Here is a 21,117-nt window from a genome sequence, read left to right on the forward strand (position 1 = left end):
TGAAAATTGGCACCTTGTGCTTCTGCAACTCAGGATGCCAGAATTAGTATTTAGACTCTTCAGTGGTTGTTGTTTGTTTAAAATCAGACACAGCTTAAAACTCTCACTTAGTAAAACATAGGTTTTTTTGTTTTTAAATTTACATTGCAGTAGCTGCTGGCACAGTTCATCCTTGACCCCAGATACTCTTAATTTTCCGCTCATAATCTAAAAATGAGCACATAAGTTTAATGAGCAATTGTAAATAGGTCTGGTGTGAGTAAGCATGCCTTGAAATGGACTTATTATTAATTACTAATTATTCCATTTTCAATTGTTTTTTCAGATTTCTATTCGGAACGGTATAGAGATCAATAACGCTGTATCACCTCACGGGGAGATCACCGCACACTTTGTGGTGCTGCCCCCTCACGGATCCAACCCAGTCGACCGTGTGAGGAGAATTCCGAGTATTGCGTTTTTTCTCTTTCACCCCCAAAGCTATGCTGGTCAGAGTAACTGGCGATTTCAAATTAGTTGTGTGCTAGTGTGTATGTGTGACTCGCTGGACTAGCGTATTGCCCAGGGTTGTTTGGAAACGGACTGCACGGCTTTGACATTGTTATGCTACAATGTTTAAATTTTAACTTGAACGCAAGTACAGTTGCAAGTGGCAACAGGAGACGGTTTTATTCGTATCGTTTCATTTCTCCCGGGAGCCTGCAGGCGGCTCCTGTTCGCATGCGCGGCTTCTCTATTGTTGTATCTCATTGAAGAAAGTCAAGTAAGCCAGGCGGGCGTTAGGACCCGGTTGACTGCCTCTTGGTGCCCCGTACCTGTCCGCCCCTACACCACTTTACCTGAAGTTTGGCTCCGTCTGATGCTCTGCTCCCGCTAGTCTGTAGCTTGATCAGCGGTCATGAAAATGTTGTATATTAGCTGCAGTTTAGTTTTGGTATGGTTGTCTCTGCCAGGCAGTTCGTTTGGCGAGGTAGTGTTCCGATGTCCCAGCTGCACCGCCGAGCGCCTGGCTAGCTGCCCGTTGCCCGTGACGCTCTGTACCGAGATTGTGCGGGAGCCCGGCTGCGGCTGCTGCCCGGTGTGCGCCCGCGATCAAGGCGAGAGCTGCGGCGTCTATACTCCACGCTGCTCCTCAGGTCTCCGATGCTATCCTGAACCGGGATCTGAATTACCCCTGCAAGAGTTGGTGCAGGGCAACGGGCGCTGCGGACGGAGGGACGATCGCGAGAATAAGGGTAGTTATGAGCATGGCATGGATACGGGTACGGGTAAGTGTCTTTTATTTTTCCGTTATGCCCGTATGGGTTTGGGTTTGTTCTACAGGCAGATTACCAAAAACATTTGTTAGAACCGCTAGCACCTGTTATAAAGTAGTCCGTTGTACGCCAGAGATGAAATTTTGAGGTCACTTGTGAAACAGCGGTAATTCAGTGAATAGACTACTCTATTATAGCACACAAGGTAAATCAGTGGATGAATAGCCGAATTACATTACCAAAGATAATTTTTAAGTGAAGGGGAACATTTAGGACTATACAGGATTTACTTATGAGCTAAACACACCACAACTTAACCTATCTTTCAGAATTAGTGGGAAAAGTTTCATTTACACCTTGCCCGTAATATATAGCAGAATTCATAATGATCTACACGCATGTCTGTTTGATACAGATACTGGACAAAGTGTTGTGACTGCCATATAAATTAAGTGCTGACTGTTGCCATATTTTTTATTTGAAAAACATTTCTTTAGCTATCCACAGGTAGCTGTGCTTTCCAATAAATGCTTTGTATGTGTTACTGAGAGAGAAGAACCTAGTAATGTTTGTCAATGTTATCTTGTTCAGATGGAAGTATGATGTTTAATAATAGGTCTGCATTGAACTCATGGTGGTAGGTAGTATACAAATTTGATCACAGATTTAAAGTGGAAATGTTTGTCTTTGAAAATTATAAATCTTCTGTAATTGTTATGTGGATTGTATTTATTTAATATTTAATTGCTGCTTCACATTTTGTATTGTTAACACAACAAAGTCATGGAACAAAGACTGAGCAACTTAACTAATTCGACTAAATATTTAGCTTTTTTAACAATGCAACGTAGTAAAACTCAAAACTGGGTATTTACATTAATGATGTCACTTTAGTTTGAATTGTTTTCTGAATTATTACTTGTTTGTGGATTGTTGCATTTATTAAAAGATAAAGATGTACTGTAAATGTACTTTTCACTGTGTTGTAAAATCATATACAAAATGTGTTTGCTGAATTTAAAAAAAATGAATATTTTTTTTGCCCATCAAGTTTATTCACATGATAGTAATATTTTATTCTTGTATTGCGTTCTTGTCATAGATTAAGTTTTAAATCTGATTATTTTAGTAGTTGAATATTTTTAACAGTACTATTAATATTGCACAGACCACTGCTTGTTTATTTGTTTTGGGTCTAGTAATCACATTTTAAAGTTTGTAATTTCAATTAAAATAATACATAAAAAATGCACTGTTATGATTTGATGGAAGCATTGTTGTTTTGATGGTCGCCTTTAAGTGTCAAAAGTGTCTGATCATCAATATCACTCATTTCTTTACACAGATTCAATTTCTTGGGTTTTGGTACCCATTTATAATAAAAGTTCCAAATTAAATATAATGCATATTTGTAAGTAAACTGAACATTGTTTATTAATCTAGGTAAAGCTTGGAATATCATCTTTTCTGTTTCACGTTTAGAAAGGTAACCTGCATTTTAATCATTTTTGGCTTAATGAATGTTAGAATGCAGGGCTGAAGAACAAATTGTTTATCAGCTTTCTTTTAAAACTACAGTTGTGTCAGCAATTTGTGTTCATGTAGAGGTACTGCCCTATTGCACAGTAAAATCTTTTCTTAAGTTTAAATGTGATTAATTACAGATTGACTTTCTTTTTTTTATGTGTTTCATTTTTTGATGAAAGATTTTACCTCTAGAAGGTGCCATTTCCAGGGGTAACATGTGAAAAAAGAATTGTGGAAAACAATAATATAAACAATGGTTTGTTATCTTTGATACGCTTGGATAAAGTTTAATCTATTCTTTAAATGCCTGATTTCCTGTGGTTTAAAAAAATTCTCCAAATGTGTTTGTTGGCACAGTACTTTGGAACTGACCGTTTAGCGCAATATTTGAGTTGTTTCAACTTTCCCGACCTCGGACCTTTATATTGAATTTACAGATGGAAGCATTGTTGGCCAGGAAATAAATCTCTTTGAGAACATACAAAAAGTTCTTTTATTAACACTGAGTTAATTTTTAAGTACTGTTTCATTACCCTGTGCTGAGTTTTTTTAACAGAGTAAACAATTCCCTCTTTTCTCTGTAGCTATCTACCACTAATTTGGTGTAAATTTAAAGATTAATATACTTTTTGATATTTTTCAAATGGTTTTCAAAGTTTGTTTTCAACTTTATTTAACTTTGACATATAACCTATAAAGAGCTGGGAGGATGTAAAACATTGAATACATGGTATGTTGGGCTAACAAAACTAATGTCCTCCTGGCTTTTCATCCCTATGTGGCTGTCTTGTTACAAAGGAATAAGTTGCTGGGTGGCTCATATCTGCATATCCGCAGAACTTGTTTGTGTTTTGCAGTTAATTCTTTTGGTGTTCTGCTTTGTTGTTTCAAATATAATGTGTTTATCAGTTTGTAACCTTAGATTTATTATTACAAATAAATACTTTTAGAAACATATACACAATGTAACAATATAAACAAAAATGTTTGATTATTCATTACTTTTCAGTTGTCTTATGCATGCATCTATACTCATTCACCTTGGGCCTACTTAGCAGTTCCAGCTAGTTTATCATGCATATTTTTTGGAATGTATGACATAACAGAACAACTGGTGAAAACCTTTATGAACATGAGAATGTGCCAACTCTGTACAGACATTGACCAGACCTGAAACTGAACCTTGGTCAATGGTTTAAACAGATTAACTTGCAAAGTACCCAACATTGCCAATTTACTTTTTGTAAATTAGTTGCATTTTACGCATTTTCAGAAACACTAATAACCTAAATGTTTACTGTTATGGTGAAATATTTGTATTCCCTATATATAAAACCAAACAAAAATCTGCCCTGCACATGGGGAGATATTTGTAGTATATGTTTTTTGGTCCCTTTAGTAAAACAGACAGGTTTAAACTGTATTCAACAAAAGAAAGAACCTTATTGCTGAAAATGAGAAAATTACCGCAAAAGGAAACAGGAAAATCATTTCACATTTGTTTTCATACTTCACTAATTTGAATATTATTAACAAATGATTTGACTTAGTAAAATTAGTCTTCAGTTCCTTAGTAGCTTTACTACCAGTTTACCTGCAGATTCCCTGTTTAATTAAAAAGAAAAAAAAACAATAATTGATGATTAGCTAGTTTGGAAGTATATTCTAGCAGAGCTTTTGAGTGTGAAGCTGCAAAGATCATTGTGCAAAGTATCAAAGCCTGTGTGTTAACTCTTTTAAAATGCAACAACATAGCAAGATGCAAGTCATCACAAAAAGGTTTCATCGTGTTTGGTAATTATGTTTTCTTCCACGGTTTTGTTTTCATTACCCCTACATCTCTGTTTGTGAATAATTTTTAAAATATTCTTTTAACATTTTGTCTGTAATGCTAATTGATGTCAGAGTTGTGTGTAGTCCTTTAACAAATTTGCTTTGGACACATTGCAGTACAAGCACAAAGCGGTGCAGTTCAATTTTCGTGATACAGATACTGACATGAGATCTTCTTTGTTCAAATCTTTACTGCTACATAGAAGAAGAATCCATAGAAGAAGAGATGGCATTTTTATAATCGTTGTTTAATAGACTGCCAAACTAATGTGGCCTTGAAGGTTCATCTTGTTCTAAAGTCTTATGCTCCATTCCATTTGAAATAAGAAGTCAGAATTTCTGAGTTCCTAGTCAGAATTCTCCATTGAAACACCCCTTTAAGTCTGATTTCCAACTCCGAAACTCTGAGCTGCTCTCTCTAGTCCGAGTCAGATATGACTTCAATCCAAAATGGTAACATACACCACAAACTTTCATGAAAGCTGCAGTATTATACTGTTTATTAGTACTTCTGTATATTTGTGTCTCATTAAATTAGTTGTACACACAGTACGGCCCAACTTCTATCTGTAGACATGTTGCAACAGTGTTTGGATATACAAAATACTTAGTAATGCATTGTTATCAACTGCTATTTATTCCAATTAGGCAAGTATTGTACAACAAAGGTTTTCTTGGACGCGTCCATATTGGTTTTCCATATGTTTTAAAGGAACACAGTCAACTCGGTTGTGATATTATTCCTAGCTCCAACATCTGACTTCCGAGGTAAATGAAACACAGCATGATTTGCTCATCCCTGTAAGTAAAGTTGCAGTTACAGCTGAGCTAACACAGCCTAACCTGCAGTGCACCATTGTGTAGTCGTTTTTGCTATAACTATGGTGCAGATGGTTCTTAGAGCCTTCAGTTACTAGAAGTTAATAAGACACTAATGAAAAGTAAAACTTTAGACACAGGATACATAAAATAAATGTATATTGCAACTCTAAAGTAATGGTGTGAAGAGGTAACATAACAAGATAATGGAACAATGTAATCTTCAGTATTGTTACACGTTGTGCTACACTTAACCAAAACTGTTCTTATCAAAATGTGCTTAATGGGTCATTCAATTAAAGGCGTTTTCTGTTAGCACTCTCAATTGTTACTGGTCAGAATGTGATCCTGTTATTGTAATTTGATTACAGCAGGGGTAATAGCTAAGTGTGTTTGTGTGTGTGTGTGTCTGGCTTAGAGAATTAGGTATGTCAAGTAAAAGTATTACTATACTCAAAATGTCTTGTTGAGTCAATACAAATTTTAACGCCCACATTGAGAGAAAAATAAAACAGCACAAAACCTTAATAGACTCTACATAACTAGAAAAATAGTTTTTTGCAAAGCCTCTGCCTGTTTCTGCAATACCTTGCTATCCGAAATAGCATAGACACATAGCATGTGAGTACAGCATTAATGCAGGCAATCAGACAGCTGAGAAATCCAAATTTTCAATACAGAAATTGAACATTGAACACCCTCTGAACTTGGAGTCTCAAGTACTCAGATGCCCTGAGTTTTTGTGTAATGCTGACCTTTGACCTTTGTCAGTTCTCTAAAATAAAAAAATAACCTGCTCAGCAAGAAATCACATTTTGTTGGTTGAACTGCTGTTGGAGTAACATGGTACACCTTTAATATTTAGTTTATTTTGTTATTTAGTTTGTTAATGAAAAAATACACTTTCTCTATGATTGGTTTTTAACAGACCTAGTAACAAATGAACAGTGAACTCATGTTTCTCCCAAAATTCCAACTGGAAACTGTGGTGAATGCACTGAAATGGGAAGTTAAAATGTCAGAGTTCCAAAAACTCGGATCCAATGTGAACGCTGCATAACTAACTCCTCTAGGGTACAAACCTCCACAATCCTGTTTTAAGTTGCAGTAATTAAAGCATACAGTAAATGTGGCCAAAGATTACAAACACAATATGTAGAAGAACATTTAAAAACGGAAAAAAGCAATAATAGAAAAATGTCAGTCTAACAATCTTCAAACCATCTGAAGAGATGACATTCGTATTTGTGTTCTTGCTCTTTTTTATAAGGAAAACACCTGTTACATCACATGTATCTATAACCATTCTCAACAGGTGACAAAACAATTTTAAAAAAGGCTCAAACGTGATGCAAAAAATACAGTATGTTCCACCAACTGATGCTTCTGACAGGGCAGAGTCACAGAGGGAGCTACTGTATACAGAGAATAACAATCGTTAATTACAATAAAGTCACAGTTAGCAGAGAGCTGTGTTGGGTATTATAACACATCCATAAACCAATCAGAAATGTTGGGAAAGTCAGGATTTTTTTCGAATGAACATTGTTAGTTGAGGAGCTAGCAATATAGCAATGGCTAGTGTGTTAAAATAGTCTTTAAGGTTGTGTGTGCCACCTGGAATAATTCCAGAAAGGTGCAATTAGTGGATGAGGGTCTATTAAATTTTGATAAGCTTCCAAGTGCTTTTTGAAAATAGATGCCCATTAAGATCTGAGTCTAAGGCAAAGCTAGGGGAGAGAGACTGGTGCTTGCCAGCACTTCCAGCACTTACTGTGTACATTTTAAAATCATATTAGTCCCCCATCTTGTCCAAATTGAAGAATGTATTTTTTTTCATTTTGTTATTACAAACTTTCCTTTTCAAAATTCTTTCAGCAAATCTGAAGGTTTTGTAGGTTTTTTTAATAAGATTGAGAAATTAAATTGTTTATTAACTATGCCCCGTAACAGTTAATGGGGGTAGCTTGGGAAACCGATATACATTACAACTAAAAATGTCTGTGATTTACCTTTATTGGTAGAGATATTTACATGCAAAGAGGTAACAGATAATTTTGCCTGCAACTGAAAATTAAATACAGTTTAATGATTTTACTTATGTATTTAAAGCTATCACATGGATTTTATTTATACACAATGATTTTCTGATCAAATTTTTTTTAAACATCTTTTGCCATTAGCACAATATAATTGGTTTATCATGATTTTGTTTCTGCTTTTCCTGGTGAAGGTTATGGTAGCAACACACAGAGCTATGCTAACCAGGCCTCCTTGGCATGTTCTCTAGTCCTTACCATGGAATTTCCAAACGCTTCAAGTTTAATTAATACCTACAGTGTAGTCAATTCAGTACATGCTGGGCTTACCCATTGGACGTCTCTCAGTGAGCGTGAGTATCTTGTACCTCAGTCAGTATCTTATATGCCTCCTTTGAATGTGCCAGTTCCATCCTAATTACATGTCCAAACCATTTCAACTGGGTTTCTTTACGAGGAGGAAGCTGTTATTCACTTTACATTCTTATTATATTGCAGAGCTCCCAACAACTTGTGGATGGTTCACCGAGCATTCTCATTTTGGTTGATTCTACTTGTCACCTCCTCCTTTTAGTTACAAGTGTTCATCAGTGGACAGATCAACACCTCTCTTTATCCAAATTTCCATAATATACAGACTATAGTACTAATGATTAACTTTTGGCCTAACACACTTTTCTCCCTGATACACCTACATGCATCCTTACATTTAAAAATGATACATGATGTGGACAGTCCTTATATATCACAGAAATCCAGTAACAATTCGCTACTTAGGTTCAGATCCAGTTGTCTGTTCTTCCACTTGGACAACAGGATCAGTAGGTGGTATACTCTTAAACACAGAATCCAATGTCTCTAAAAAGATCAAATATTCTGAATAGTTGTTTGGTGCATGTTTGCTTACAAAAAGGCAAACTTTTCTGATCTGCAACTGAAACTTGCACTAAGGTGACCTTCTAGTCCATCAGAACAAACTGTAACTGTATGGCACCCAGCCAATGGCTTGTCAGCCTCCCTATACATGCAGGGGTCTTTCTCATAAGATAATCCTAGAGTAAGAGAGAGAGAGTCCACATAGATCAGAGTTTTACAGACATTTCTATGTGTTTTTCTGGTCAGTATTCTTCGGCCTGCTGCACAAGTCATGGCTTCTTCGCCACCAGAGAAAAAACAGTTTTCATTGCCATGGTCTAGTCACCTGAATGACATTGCACCCATCTCACATACTTCACCATGTGCTTGATGAACAGGTCCTGTTAACCTCATGTGGCATTTCCTGACTGAGTTAGACCAATCAACAGGTTTCTTGCCAGTGATCTCCACACCAAGGCCCGGTTCCAGGGGGTGCCTAATGTCCCTCTTTCATGTTGGATTTTTTTTTATTTCTTTAAGACTATCATAAGGGTCTTTGATTGCTTCTTTTTTTCTGACTCTCCCCTTAGACCTAATTTCCTTGGGTAACCCCTTTTACGAACACACTTCTCCCAACAACATAATTGTAAGGATCATTGATGCACACAAACTCCCTTAAAAAACCAAGGTCATAATCCCAGCAGGGACATGAAATAAATTCTGACACTATTGCTGTATGCATATTTGGTGACTTAGAGATGGCAGTGAATAGTTGAAGTAGTGGCTCTTTAACAAGATTAACAGTGTATGTTTTATATAATGCAGTATATTTTTGTATAGCACTCTTTACCGAGTTTCAGGCGCAGTGTGCTATGAATAATTCTCAGTTAAAATATAAGTACAAACTATACTAATTGCTAAATGCAGAATTGGTATGCATAAAAATACAGATTTGGTAAAACACACGGACAACAAGACTGAAACTTATTAAATATGAATGGAAATCAACAGTATCTGCTTATTAATTAATTGATGATATATGGCCAGGTGGCACGGTGGCTCAGTGGGTAGAACTGCTGCCTCGCAGTTGGGAGACCTGGGGACCTGGGTTCACTTCCCGGGTCCTCCCTTCATGGAGTTTGCATGTTCTCCCCGTGTCTGCGTGGGTTTCCTCCGGGCACTCCAGTTTCCTCCCACAGTCCAAAGACATGCTGGTTAGGTGGATTGGCGATTCTAAATTGGCCCTAGTGTGTGCTTGGTGTGTGGGTGTGTTTGTGTGTGTCCTGCGGTGGGTTGGCACCCTGCCCGGGATTGGTTCCTGCCTTGTGCCCTGTGTTGGCTGGGATTGGCTCCAGCAGACCCCCGTGACCCTGTGTTCGGATTCAGCGGGTTGGAAAATGGATGGATGGATGGATGATATATGGCCAGTTGACAGTGGAGGAAACTAAAAATGATAAAGTCCAAAACAACATCAAGCACAATCAAAGTCCTGGAGACCTCTGTCAGCTAGCCACCTACACTCTTTCCTGAGCATTCTAGAATGGAGTGAAAGATTCTAATACTCCTTTATCTGGGATGACTATTCCATATACAGTGGAACCTCGGGTCACGAACGTCTCGGACCACGTACAAATTGGGTTACGACCAAAAAAGTTTGCCAAACTTTTGCATCTGTTCACGACCACACACTGGGGTGACGAACAAGCCAGTCTCCCTTATGGTTTGTATGCGCTGATGATTTCCGCATGTGTTCAGTCTCTCCCTGTGCATTCCCTGTGCAGCGAGTGAGTGAGAGAGAGAGAGAGAGAGAGTGAGAGAGAGAGCACGAGAGCGTGAGCGACCGAGAGAGAGAGAGAGAGAGAGAGTGCGACTGAGTGTATATATATTTACATACAGCTCGTACGGTCCGGAATGGATTAATTCAATTTACATACAATCCTATGGGGGAAATGACTTTGGGTCATAACCAAATTGGGTTGCGACCAGAGTTTTGGAACGAATTATGGTCTTGGCCCGAGGTTCCACTGTACAGGCAATTAGCCTGGCAGTAAACTAGTGCCAATAAGTGCAAGTGCCACATCCAGATACCGAAAAGAGAAACAGAGTAGAGGATGGTTAGTAAAGCTTATAAATAATTTATTATTTATATTTCTATACAAAAGACTATAAGAAACAGGAATGCATTATGCACTGATAATCAGCAATTCTAATCAGGGTATGCTAAAATAAAGTTGTGCATCTTCAGCCTAGATTTCAAAACTGAGGCATCTCTTATATTAAGGAAGCAGATCATTCTTGGGGATTTGTAATTAAAACCTCAACATTTCCACTGTTATTTTGTTATTCCTAGGAATCTTAAGTTAGCTGGCATCATCGGATCTCAATGTGTGCTCTGGTTTATAAGTAATGATAAGTTTAGATAAATAAGTAGAGCATTTGATATTTAAGGCATAACATATTAAAAAATGAGGATTTTGACATTAGCCCTAAGTTTAACTGGGAGCCAGTGCAAGGATTTGAGAACTGGAGTTACAGTATGCATTTGTATTTTATGGGTTGTGTAATTTTGAATTAACTTAAAGTTGCCTCAATAATGATTAGAACAGCCAGTGAGAAACACATTGCAGTAGTCAATCCTACTATCAATAAATAAATACATTTCTCAGTATCATACATATTTAGAAAATGTGTTATGCATGTTAAAACATTTTAAGATGCAAAAAACATGTCTTGCATAGTTTTATTTGTGTGTTAAATGACATGCTAGTGTCAAAGATAACCTCTAAATTGCACGCTGATTCAGTAAAACTAATTGTGATTCCAGCTGAGTTAAAAGTGATAGAATATTCACTCCAATAACTAACATTTCTATTTTTTTTTCTGCATTCAACATGTAGTTCACATCAATCCATTCCTTTGAATCACTGACACAGTTAATTAAGGACAGCATCGGAGAAATGTCATTTGGTCTGAAGGAAAGGTATAACTGGGTGTCATCTGTATCAAAAGTGAAAATTAATGTTATGTTTTCTAATGATAGTTCTCAATGGAAGCATGTAAATTGAAAACAGCAGAGGTCAGAGTACTGAGCCGTGCAGGACACCATATTTAACTTCTCAGTATAATAATGGAGTTCTGTCAGCACATTTCTATATGTGCTGGAATTGATTTGATAAATAAGACCTAAACCAGGAAAGCACAGTGCCTGTGAGCCCAATGTAATTTTTCAGTCTGTGTAGTAAAGTATCTTTTATAAAGACAAATAATTAGTTGTATTTTAGAATATACACTGAATGAATGAATTTGTTAAGAAAAGAATGTGTACAATGTGAATCTAAAAAAAAAGCTAGTAAAATAATAGCTACTTTTATGTGTGTGTTTATACAGTATATACTGTATGCTTCAGTGTATATATACAGTCATACAGTGACAGCATTTGAAGTTATCTTCTGTAAATTAATGATACAAATTAGTTTTTTTTTAATGTGGATCTCAGATTATTCTTGTACTGTGCAATATGTGTATTGGTTTGACCTTGTTTTATGTAAGCTTAATACAAGTGATTACCTGAAATCCCAGACTTTGTGCTGTAGACAAAATGGTATTTAATTATTTTTAATTTCTCTCCATAAGGACTTGCTGAAGAGGGCAGGACTTATGTTCAGATACAGGATGAGGGCAGCTTATGGCCTGAAAGCTAGTAGTGCAAAATGTCCATCAGTGAAATAAATGTTATTTATTTCTTTTCAAGGTGGTCCTCTGAGTTATATATATTTTTCACAATATCACTCATCTACTATGTAGCTCTTATAAAGAGCAAAGTGTTTCAATAAATACACAGTACTTAACATCAGTAGCCAATATGCTTGTTAATGCTGTGTTCATGTGATGTGGAACAAATGGCAAATATAATTGTATTGGAAAATTTCACATTAATACTATTCCATGTGGTAGTTCCTAGTGGGATAACTTTGTAACTCTAATTTCCAAAGTTATAATGCATCACTTACTTCTCATTTTATTACTTTATATAAAATAAAAAAATATTTTAATCAACCAGAATTGGATTTTTTTGAGTTGCAAGGTATTTAGAGTGATATGGTACAGTATATGTGCTTTTTATTTTCAAATATTTGAAAGTAATCTTTAATTGCTTTTGGTGTGGGTCAAGTAGCACAAACCAACTGAAATCATGCATTTCTCCCAAAATATTGACCAAAAATTCATATAAACAGAACAAACTTGGTTGGTGAGACTTCACAAGTGGCATTTTAGGATGGATGTTGGTAAGCCTGTATTATCAACACATTTTGTTTGGTAGCATTTAATACAGATCCATCATAGTGTAAGCATGTCTATAGTTATAATGTTGTACATTTACTCAAGTAGTAAAGAAAATTAATGCTTGCAATTTTCTTTTTGATATTATATATCTGTTGTATGAAAAATTGACTACTTTTTGCATGTACTAAATTTGATTGTGCCCATTACCTTTCTATTCTAAAGGGCTGACTTGTATTACAAACTGCTATAGCATTTCACAAAGCTCATCTGAGTGGAATTTCAGTTTTTCCTAGTTTAGGAACATTCTAGATTAAATGATTTTTACATGTACTTAGTACAATGCACAGTATTTCTGCAGAATTTGCAAGACAAGACAAAAAAATGTTTCTGTGCATATTTCAAACTATTTCCTAATAATGTACATCTACACAGTTTTTTATCTATTTTCATAACTATTAAAATCATGCTTCTCAATCAATCAATAAAAGCGTATGAGTCTTTGGCTTCATTGGACAGACCACATTTACTATAAAATAAGGAGCTTGTATATGAAGAATAAAGACTTTATATACGGGAGGTCTTCAACTGCATTTAATCTACAATGATGCTTGCCCAGAGAGCTTAGCCTAATGATTTAGAAGACTATGTGAAATATTACAGCTCTGTGTGATTTCGATTGTTCATCCAAGTCTGAAAAAACACCACAAACAAACATCATAATGGTCAAAGACCCACAGTTGGAATATATACTATTGCTTGAAAGCTTATGAACAGCTTGAGTAGATCAACATGAAATGCAGTGTTTGAACCCAAAAATTTAAATACACTTAAGGGAAGTATCTTTAATGTATTCTTGTAGATTGTTCATTATAGTGGATTACAAAATGCATATTAGCAGTTTCACTCTTAAAAGAAATAAAAGAAAGGGTAGTGAAGCATACATTCTGATGCAGATTATATCAAACATTGGAAAAGATTTACATTTATTTATTTGAAATTACAAAAACAAACGATAAATTCTTAATAATTATAAAATTAATTACAAAATATTAATAAAGCAGGCAGTCTGCTTTCATTCATTATGTTCAAAAAGAGACATTTAGTAGATTTCTGCGCACCAGTATTTTAATATTGACTATTTTTGTAGGTATACTGAGGCTTTAAATATTTTTTTTTCAGTTTAAGTTGTTATAGCATATATTTTAGGCACTCCGAAGTGCAAGGTCTTATGGGAGTAAGATTAATCGGCAAAGTGAAAAAAATTGCATTTCAAATGTGCTTATTTGCAGTATTATATGTTCATTTTTTGCATACTGAATTTTCATGAATAAACACACTCTTTAGAAATCAATGTGTGACTGGCAGACACAAGCATTAAGAGTGTGGTTGATTAAACAGTTAAGCCAGTGAAGTTAATTAGGAATGGAATGGCAGCATGAAGAGCAGAGGGCACTGAAGCCCTCAAGGAGGGAAGTTGCACCATCCTGTTACAATTTGCTGTTTAAAAGGAATGCATCAGATCTGCTTTTTAAAGTGGTAATAAAATCTTCAGTATTTCAAAGTGAAATAATAATTAGATCAATTAAGGTAATTTACAGTTTGACTTTAGAATGGAGGGCAGAAAATTTAGCAGTACCACACATGGTTGTAAGGAATACTTTCAGTTGTTGGTATTAGCGTCTGTGAATTAAAATCTATATAAAACAGTTAAGAACAGTCAGAGGCATTTTGGCACATTTTGTCACTTAACTTTCTTGCAAATAATCTCATAATCTTTCAAAATAATTGTACTATTTGAAATAAATGATGGAGTGCACTCATTTAATTTAAAATTTTTATTTTTGGAAAAGTTTAAAAACAGCCACAAAAGCGTAATAAATAGTATAAAGAAAATATTAGGTTTTGTATGCCTTCTGAGCCAAAAAAACTGAAAAATGTAATACTTCAGACACATGTTCCAGGAGCCTTTTTAGGGTGTCAAAAAAAAAAAAGACAGATGTGAAGGACCATACTTGCCATCCGGTAGTCCAAAAGAGAAAGTGCTATTTTAACGGCTGGTTGACTGAATTAAAACTTGATTCATCTGTTAACTTCTAGTCACAAGTACATGCCATATAGCACAAAGCATTAAAAGATGATAATGCTGTGGCAACCTTTAAAGGGGGCAGCTGAAAAAAGAGGAAGAAGATTTTAAAGAGTTGCAGAAAAAATGCATACAGGAAGATGTGTTTAGTGAAGTTGCAGAGATTACACAAAGGTGTGTATTATTCAGTGATCATAAAGTGAAGCAACATTTAAGAGAGCTTAAAGTAGGCTAGAAGATACTTGACTTCTGCACCATGGACAGTTTAATCTTGACCACTGTTTGAGTATCCCAAGTAAGTAAAGAACCTTTGCATTTTACCTCATAAAATACACACAACAAAAACAGCTTGCATTGCCTGATTTAAAATTATGTGTGATCTTCCCGGTTTCATGGTCATCTCAGTAGAATTAGCTCTTATTTTTAAAAAGGTTCGGTAGTTATCTTGACCAGGATTGCTTTAGTAGTGGTCACTGAAATTTCTGTGCTTATTAAGAAGAAGAATAAGTAACACCTAACACACATTTAGTTTATACAGGTAGGAAATTAAATGTTCAGGAAAATATAATGACATAATTAATAAGGAACAATGACTGGGCAAGTACTGTGACCCTTACCAGGAAAATAAGATGAGATGAGACTGAGCAAGTGAGAATTATCTCAAATGTTCACATGAACAAGGAACAGGAAATGGCCACTGTTAGGTTAGACTGTTCGATTAGGGATCTTGGCAAACAGCACAAATCCCAATAAATTCACATAAACCATAAGGTAAAAAACAATCAGGCACATACAAAATAAAGAGCAATAATGATATTGATAAAAAAAAATAAGAATTGTTTATATGCCTGCATGCACAATAGAAATGCTTGTCATAGCCTGATATAGAGCATTAAGATAGAACAGCTAAACCATAAGATACAAGTTATCTGATTAAAATGATCTTTACATTTGATTCATAGATAGATAGATAGATAGATAGATAGATAGATAGATAGATAGATAGATAGATAGATAGATAGATAGATAGATAGATAGATAGATAGATACTTTATTAATCCCAAGGGGAAATTCACATACTCTAGCAGCAGCATACTGATACAAAAAACAATATGGATGCCCCTGTAAATATTTTTTTTCAATTTCAAGATAAATTTTGTTTAATAGTAAATATGATATTAAGATTAGGTAATAGTCTCCCATAGTGTAATTTTTTCTTGCTCTATAGGTACAATTTATAGACAGACGGTAGGATGCATGCCAATTGCAGTTCTACAAGTTGTTCCAAACCATATAAAATCCATGCTGTTGTATAAAAGAATTAATACAGGTAACTGACAAGTAACTCTTAAATAAACCATCATAATATAGTGCAGGGCTAACATGAGCCACCGGTATATTTTAGCTTGGATTATAGATATCTTCAGCAGTAATTAATAAATATAGCACTGTTTTTTAATGAGAAATACCATGATTTGTTGTTGTGGAAAGCTCTGTCTTAGGTGCTTCTGTAAATGCTTTCCTGGGCTGAGATCTAGTGACTAAGGCAAAAATAGCATATGATTTACATGTTTTGTTGCTGTTTGGACATTAAATGACTGGTCCTTCCATGTAGGTAAGATTACTGTCATCCTGGAAGATTGTCCTTCTATTAAAATGAAAATATTTAACTATACACAATCATCAGTAGAAGTTTCTTTTTTTGGCTTCTAAAGGTGATGATGAACCTAAAAACTGTTTATTAATATGCTACTCTGTAAAGTCCTAGACAAATGAAATATTCTGTTCCCACAAAATATTACAAAAGGTTGACATAGATATTGAGATGACTCTTGGTTGTTTGCCTTTTTTCATTGCATATTGAATCACTGCAAACACATCATGGTGAAGCAGTTTGCACTTTTGTGCGAAATTGCCCCTGGCTGATAATGGCTTTCCTTCTAGTTTCCATGCTAACTTCTTAGCCCTTGTTTCTCATGAAACATCTGCAAATTCATCAGTCATTGCCACTAAAGCTTTTTGTTCTAGGTCATTCTAAAATCTCTCCTGACACTGTATTCCTTTTTTTTTTTTTTTTTTTACTATTTTTCTAGCAGAAAGATTATTTTTTTTCTTTTACTTTCCCCCTTGCAAATCCTCAGACAGGGTTTCTTCCTCTGTTTCATATGTATTAATTACATCTTTCACTATAACATCACTTACAGTGATGAAAGATAGATTTTGTTGATTAGAATGTTATTATAATTTGTAGTCATGTTTTATCTTGTAACATCCTAATTACCAATTCATACATAATGCTGCAGATTCTGTTTGTGTTCTGTTACTGTGTATATCCTTCCATAAAAAAGCCTTCTTAAGGAAACTATGTCATTAATCCCTTCTGTCATTTGGGTCTCAAGACCAACTGTAAGTTTTCTGCTTTCTTGTTGTGAAAGCTCACCTTGGTAACAAAGGAACAACAGTGCAGGAATCTACCTGAATATGGTCCAACACATACCCTGTCTTTGAAATGTATAGCTTTCAGCTAATCTGTGTCATAAAGTGTGGACGGTTTCCCACGTTTATTTAACACATGCTTACCTCCAAAAGGAAGGCAATAAAACCTAATGCACAAGTACTACAGTATGGCAGTAATGCCTACTTTTACCTCTGTATTTGCTCTTTTTTGTAACAAATGCATAATGCCTTAATTGTGACTGCCTCATGTTTCAGAAACTTAAATGACTACAGAACTCCTTCTCTTGGCAACATACACTTTTTCCTGATCAGGCCCAACTGCTTATGGCCGTAATGTTTTGCACAAGATACCATGGAGACATCTGTTGGTTTTATTAGGGAACTGCAAAATAGATTGTTAAATAGGTAGTGGCATTCCAACAGCAATAAACTAATAAAAGTAAAATGTGTATAAAAATCATGTAACATTAGCCAACACACGATTATATTTAGTTAAAATATTTTAAAACTTTAAAAAACGTTCCAGCACAGCAATCTTCTGAACTGTGTCACTCACTCTGCTTTAAATTTCCTAATCTGCTCATTGTGGTCAGCCTGCAAATTTAACTGTTTTAATTTTATAGCTGTTATATGAAGAAACACATTGGAATTGTAGCCATTTGTACAGTTTGTTGTGAATAATCTGTTCCTTTGTAATGCTTTACTGTTTCTAAATAATTCTACATTTTTATAAAGTGAATATTGATGAACTTGTAAGTGAAGTTTGCCGTTTTAATAATTTGACATTGTCAGCTCTTTGGATGCTGTGAAGTTCTATGCAATATCAGATCTCAATCTCTGTTCTTTCTTGTATGCTTTCAGTAATGTTTTCCATCCTCAATTTTGGCTCTGCTTTTTCCTTTGTTCCTTTATTAGGGGCTAGCTATGGTACCAGTCTAAGAGTGATTAAAATCAAACAAATCAACATAGATCTTAGCATTAATGTTTACAGTGCACCATGCAATGCATATGTCTCTGTTATATGAAATTTGGCGTGGGATTTATAAAAGCAGTGTTTGTGGTGCGCCATCTGTTGGAATGACAGAGAAATAGCAACCAGACATATACACAAACACATATCCTTTTATTAAGGTGGAATGCAGTGAATATGTTCCATGGACATTTGCTAGAAACAAATGACAAACTATTTTACAAATATGTGCCACCTAGATAAAATAACAGTAATATCATTGTGGTGGAAATCAAAATAAATAGTATGTTGTTCTTCATTTAGCACATTTTTTCAAAAATAATGTACAATACTTTGAGTGGATAAAGTTAAGAAAGTTAAAGTAACCAACGTTAACAAGCAACACAGACAAATGTGTATGACTTTTAGTAAGTTTTAAATACGAAAGGGTCATCTTCAACTAAATTTACTTGATGTAGTAAACAACTGCATATATTATTCACTGTGTCAAATCAAAAAATGCTCAAACCTATAGCACAGAAGTGAAGTTATATAATTTGCATAAAGGCAATCCATTTTCTGCAAGTTCATATTATTATACCTCCAGAAAATGACATTTATGTAATTTTTTTGTTTAACATTTTTCCATTATCTGTAAAAATAAAATCATACTGTACATTAGGTGTCTTTGTTTGATGCTATTTATCCATTTTGCACACTAAAGACCTCATTTCAACCCCACCATTTTGATTTTCAAAAATATTTTGTAGATTTATCCAACTTAAAATATGCCGTTTCAGAAATTTTATCAGAGAGGAGAGTAGTAAAAAGGGGGCAACATGAAATTTTGTATTGTGGTCTATAGGGGGCGCTCTCACTCCCTTGAACCCTCGGACACCATGCCAGACACCAGGTAAAAGTCCAATACTTATTTATTAGGACAATAATAAAGTGCACCAAGCACCTACACTCCACTATACTCATAAACAATAAACCAATACACACTACAATAATCAATCCTCCACTCCGAGACACGTTGCCACCCTTCCACCCATCTCAGCTCAGTGTCTGAGAATTTCCCACAGTCATTTATACTCCTTGACCCGGAAGTGTTTTGCCCTCTCTGTCCACGTGACTAGGAACACTTCCGGGTCAGATAAAAATCCTTTTTCTTCTCCCTGGAAGCATGTCATTCCTCTTGTCCATGTGACTTGGACGTGCTTCCGGGGTGTAGAGCAAATAATCTTTGTTCCTCCCTGCAGCATCCTCTAGCAGCCCCCATGGTATCCAGCAGGGCTGGGGATAAAAACTGCATTGTCCAGGATTCCCTGCTGGTATTTGGGACACCTCCATGTTGCAGGGAGGGCTTCACCTGGCGGCCTGGGGGTATTGGCCGGGATGAACGGCCGGTCATATATCACAGTATATATAATTAAGCTGAACATGAACTGATTTAAAAATCTGGCTATATAGCACCTCTAAAATAAATTTAATTGGGAAGGCTGGTTGTAATGGCTTGTTGCAAAACCAAAACCTCATTATTATACCAGAATTGTTTAAGTGATTGTGGTATAGTTGGTACACGGCTCAGAAAAGGAGGCCATTTTAAAAAAATAAATTATTAATTGGCTGGCTCATTCTCCGTGGGTGCGTGCGTTCATGCAGCTGTGAGGAGTAGGTGGAGTAATTGGGGCGAGATGCACCTGTATATGATCGGAAGAAAGACAGGTTAAAGGAGGGAGAGCAGAAAGGCAGGAATGGGAGGGAGCCAGTGCAAGCAGGTGAGAGTGAGAGAGAGAGAAGGAAGACAGCTTGGAAGAAGTACCTAGGGGAGAGTGCGAATGGTGCTCGGGAACTGATGGCCACTCCAGCTGAGTGTGACCTGGGAGCTGGAGTGGCAGAGGCACTGCTCGGTTGTAGTGACTCGCTGGAGAGTGGTAGCGCGGCTGCAGGGGAGTGAGGCTAAGTGTGGGATTTTGTGGGTGGTGCCATGGACCACCGGGACACAAACCTGCAGGATATAAGCAGGAGTTGGAGGCTCGATGGGGTGCCCTGAATGGAGCCAGAGAGGGCTGCAAAGGGCCCGAGCCAGGAGCAGCGCTGAAGGTGGGCTGCAGATTAGGCACCTCCTTGGCTGCAAGAGCCTGTATTGGGTTAAGTGAAGTAGACATCAGTTTTTAAGGACTGCACCCAGGCTCATGGTTTTTAAGGACAGTTTTCTGTAGTGTTTTAACCTCGTTTTAATGGATTATTTTTGTGATGGATTTTTAACCTCCACTTGCACTTTGTTTTTATGTGTTATTTATTTATTATAGAAGAAGCACTGAGTTTTTATACACTGTTTGTTTGACTGTTTTTTTTTTTTTTTTTTTTTAATAAAGGCACTAGAGCACTTTTTCACCATCCCAGTGCTTGGTATGTGTTTGTCCTCATCTCGCCAGGCTCATCTCAGTCATGACTATCAGTGGTGTCGGGTTCAAGAGCCTCTCAAAATGGATTAGGGTGTGTGGAGATGACCTGCACCGTCACACCGATAGTAATGAATTTCCCATACTGGGGTGGGTGGTGGTTGTGGTATATCTACTTTCTCAAAATTTTTTATTTGCATTATTATTCATGCAGTTTCAAGAATGTCATTGGGGAGTTGCAATGAGGGGGTCAAGGCCAAAACAAACATGCATTTTTCCAAAATAGCAGTGCAAAAAAGTGAAAGGTTTTTATATTAAGCTGTTAAATGTTGTTTTCTTAATTATAAGATAAGATTTAATGACTTATCAGTTGCTAAATAAAATAATTGTTTCACTTTTTTTTAGCAAAAAATATTTCATAATGGGTATAAAGTTATAACAAATACATTTAAAAGCTTGCTTAATAAGCTACATTAAATTATTTCTGAACATCCAGTGAGAATGTAAGTTCTCATTTTTTTGTGATTACAAGCCCTGCTACTCTGAGCTTAGGAATCAAAACCACTGCCTTGTTTTGTGTTATATTTCACAGTATAAACTGCTGTCT

At 35.9% G+C, this 21,117-nt stretch overlaps 1 protein-coding gene across 2 annotated transcripts in view; it reads left to right on the top strand.

Moving 5' to 3' along the window:
- Positions 1-805: 805 nt before the first annotated feature.
- Positions 806-21,117, top strand: part of igfbp2a (insulin-like growth factor binding protein 2a) — a 107,044-nt gene continuing 86,732 nt past the window's right edge. The window contains exon 1 of one of the 2 annotated variants that reach the window (XM_051931350.1): positions 806-1,262. In XM_051931350.1, coding sequence (XP_051787310.1) covers positions 899-1,262 — 364 coding nt within the window. In that variant the 5' untranslated portion in view covers positions 806-898. Of the gene's footprint in view, positions 1,269-21,117 lie in introns of both variants that reach the window. The other variant, XM_028807572.2, reaches the window with a different exon arrangement.

Source organism: Erpetoichthys calabaricus, chromosome 8, assembly GCF_900747795.2.
Source record: "Erpetoichthys calabaricus chromosome 8, fErpCal1.3, whole genome shotgun sequence".
Classification (NCBI taxonomy): Eukaryota; Metazoa; Chordata; class Cladistia; order Polypteriformes; family Polypteridae; genus Erpetoichthys; species Erpetoichthys calabaricus.